The sequence below is a fragment of the Rhagoletis pomonella genome, unplaced genomic scaffold (genome assembly GCF_013731165.1).
Source record: "Rhagoletis pomonella isolate Grant_MI unplaced genomic scaffold, Rhpom_1.0 Rhpom_scaffold_00339, whole genome shotgun sequence".
Lineage (NCBI taxonomy): Eukaryota > Metazoa > Arthropoda > Insecta > Diptera > Tephritidae > Rhagoletis > Rhagoletis pomonella.
Window position 1 is genome coordinate 21,420 of NW_023458893.1, and position 2,947 is coordinate 24,366.

A 2,947-nucleotide genomic window follows, 5' to 3' on the forward strand; every position below is an offset into this window, starting at 1 on the left:
CGATTGTTCTCATCAGTTCGTTTAGCAGTAGCAGCAATACCAACAACATCCTGAACAGCATTAGCATTATAACCAGCGTTATCGCGAGCAAGAATGGAGGCATAAGTGCTGCTAGCAGTTCCAGCATTAATGTTCTGTACACTAACTGTGCTTCCATTTGCAGAAGATAAATCGCCAACTTTAGTAGCGAAATTCGTGGGTGTTTTATCATTATCAGCAGCAACAAGGCCAGGGGCCTAAGATGAAGAAGATGAAGCAGCATTCCTATCAGCAGCAGGTAGACCGGGAGCATTTGCATTAGAGCCAGTGATACTCTGACGCATCTGCCGATTGCTCTTATCAGTACGTTTTGCAGTAGCAGCAGGTAGAGAGCGTAACTTGAGAGCTGAAGTAGAGTTGGCTGGTGAAGCCGCGTTAGTATTAGTGCACGGAGCTAATTGTTTACTGGGTGTATTGCTGTTAATAGAAGAGCGAAGGTCGATGCGAACACCTTTCACTTCAGCTGAGAGCGTAGTAATTGCAGATGCGAACTCTTCAAAGCGAATAGTACTCTTTAAAGAGTGAAGTTCAGACTGCAGGCATTCAGTTTTGCAAATTAAACGCTTATTGTCTTCGCGGAGTGCATTAACCAACGCAACAACGTGTGCGTTCTCCGCTCTAAGAGCAGCAATTTCTTTTACGACCGTTTGCCATAATATTGGTTGATTTTCGTCATTAGAGTTTTCGATACACTCACTCAGCAATTTGCACAAGATCAGTGGGGGGAGGCGGTGAGCGAATCGACTTTTGTCGAACATCTGCACATGTATTGCAGAAAAAAGGTCTGTCAGAGTTCACTAGGAACTCAGCATCCGACGGCAAAATATTAACGCATTTTAAGTGAAAAAGTTCATTGCACCCTGCGCACTGAATTTTTTATTCATAAAATAATGATTAAATGCTGATTTAAATTGTAAAATAATGATGACTATCTTCCCTGCTTTTAAAATTTAAAATAGAATAGTTTAGTGAAAGTACCACATTTCACTGCTTTTGGACTGGTGCGGAACTAGTACTATCGGACTGGTTCGTTTTTGGCATAAAAGAACTAGTACTGAACTAGAAATCTGGTTCACTGGTTCGTGTTTTCCCTACAGGGTACATACATAAATATAAAACAAAGAGTTCTATTAAAGACGGTGCGGAATATCGTTTTTAAAATTACTGAAAAAATTTCATTTGAGGAATATCAGATAATAGGGAAAATTGCGGATGCATTTAAATAAATACAAGTGCACAAAGCTATTAAGGCTATGCCAGATTAAACTTTTGCTTTGCGGTTCCTGACAGATTCGCTTTGACAGCTAAGATGAATAGTATGAAAATGCACGTATTTAGAATGTCACATAGATCGTTTGAGCTGCAGTGCGAAGCTCAAAGATGGGCAACCCAAATCTGTTTGCGCGCGTTGGCAATCAGCTGGTTTACTTTTTATTTCATTTCGTTAAAATTCAAGCCTTCATGCAGAAATACAACTTTTAATTACACTGTTGATATCTTTAAAACGAAATATATAAAATCCACAGCAATTTTCACGAGTAAACAAACAGTGTAAAATTGTTTCTTTGACGTTCGTTGTGGCATACCTTTTGAGTCTTGAGATTTTCTGGCAAAGTTATAAATGCCACGTAAAGCCACAAAGTTCTAAGTATCTGACGTGGTCTTTAAAGTTCCGTCTTTTGCGTGAAAACCCTCAACCCATTATGCCTCGAAGAAGTGGGCAGTTGAAGAAAAATCAGTTAATTTGCTGTTTCTACACGGTCAAAAATTTGGGTTTAATTTTTAGACCGCGCTGGGACTACTGCCTTTTTTAATCTTTTATAGTCTACTTTTTAAACCAGTCAATAGTTTTAAGGAATTTTTAATATATTCTGGTATAAATTTTAGTCCAAAAGGTTTGTGGTTTAAAAATCAAACCAAAATGTTTTAATTCTAGTTTCTAGGTTTCATATATAGAAAATTCGGTTTAAAATCTAAACCAAAATAGAAAACTCAACATATGAAAACACATTTACATGCGTGGCTGTAGCTGAGTGTGCAAAGATGCGTGATACAATTGGTTGCTACCCAGGCTGACCGGGTTCAAGCTCAATCCTCATCAGACGGAGCATGAAATTTAAGATTTTTTTTTATTCTTAATTATGAAAATGTTTGGGTTTCAAATTTAAACCAAACTGTTTAACTTCTAAACCCAACATATGTGCTCTCTTTTTTTTAAACTTGGAAGGTTGTATTTGAAACTTAATTTAGTTTGGTCATATATGCAGTCCAAAAAGTTTAAAAGTAAAACCGAAATTTTTAACCGTGTAGTTACAGTTTTTTAGACTAATTTCTCACTCACCTTGTAAATACTGAGTAGGATGTAATCCGAATGCCTGAAGCTGTTGGAATATATGCAACTGTGCAGGTGACACATTCATGGCCTCTGCGGTGGTCAGGTATGGCGACGTTTGCTGACGGCTGTCAGTAGTTAGTAGCGATGGTGGCACTGAGATCGCTGCGGAAGAAGGCACTAATGCAGAGGCAGGGTTGGCGACAGCCACAGTCGCCATTGATAATGGCATAGAACAATTGGTTCGCGCATTCGTCACAGATATGGGATTGGGCACTAAAGCGGCAGCAGTAGTCGGGAGAAAACCATTGGGATGCGCGGAAGCTAGACCGGCGATGGCTCCTGTAGTTGGCGACGTCAGTGCGGTTATCCCAACAATACTCGCTTGCATCTGTTGTATTTTCTTTTGGTCTTTCTCTTTTTGTGTGTCGGCGAATTTAACAACCAATGGTGCCGAGCAGCCTTCCATGGTTCGGCTTTGGTGCAGAGTCTGAAATGGCGTTAAACAATGATCATGAAAATATAGTCAAGTGCTTTAACATATGTATGTAAGTACATAAGGGTGGTCCTTAAATG

The 2,947-nt window shown here is 39.4% G+C and overlaps 1 protein-coding gene across 1 annotated transcript; it reads right to left on the reverse strand.

The window, feature by feature from the left end:
• Positions 1–236: 236 nt before the first annotated feature.
• Positions 237–2,840, reverse strand: LOC118750642 (CUGBP Elav-like family member 2). The gene is made up of 2 exons (XM_036485375.1): positions 2,381–2,840; positions 237–532 (listed from the first exon to the last, which is right to left on the reverse strand). The coding sequence occupies exons 1-2, from the start codon at positions 2,838–2,840 to the stop codon at positions 237–239; spliced, it is 756 nt and encodes a 251-aa protein (XP_036341268.1).
• Positions 2,841–2,947: the final 107 nt, after the last annotated feature.

What these genes read in the sequence shown, in the direction of transcription:
- LOC118750642 (XM_036485375.1), bottom strand. Translation starts at nt 2,840, where the DNA reads ATGGAAGGCTGCTCGGCACCATTGGTTGTTAAATTCGCCGACACACAA. An exon ending in TCCTACTCAGTATTTACAAG is followed by an intron (nt 533 to 2,380) that starts GTGAGTGAGAAA and finishes TTCGCTTTGAAG; the next exon opens with AGTTCGCATCTGCAATTACT.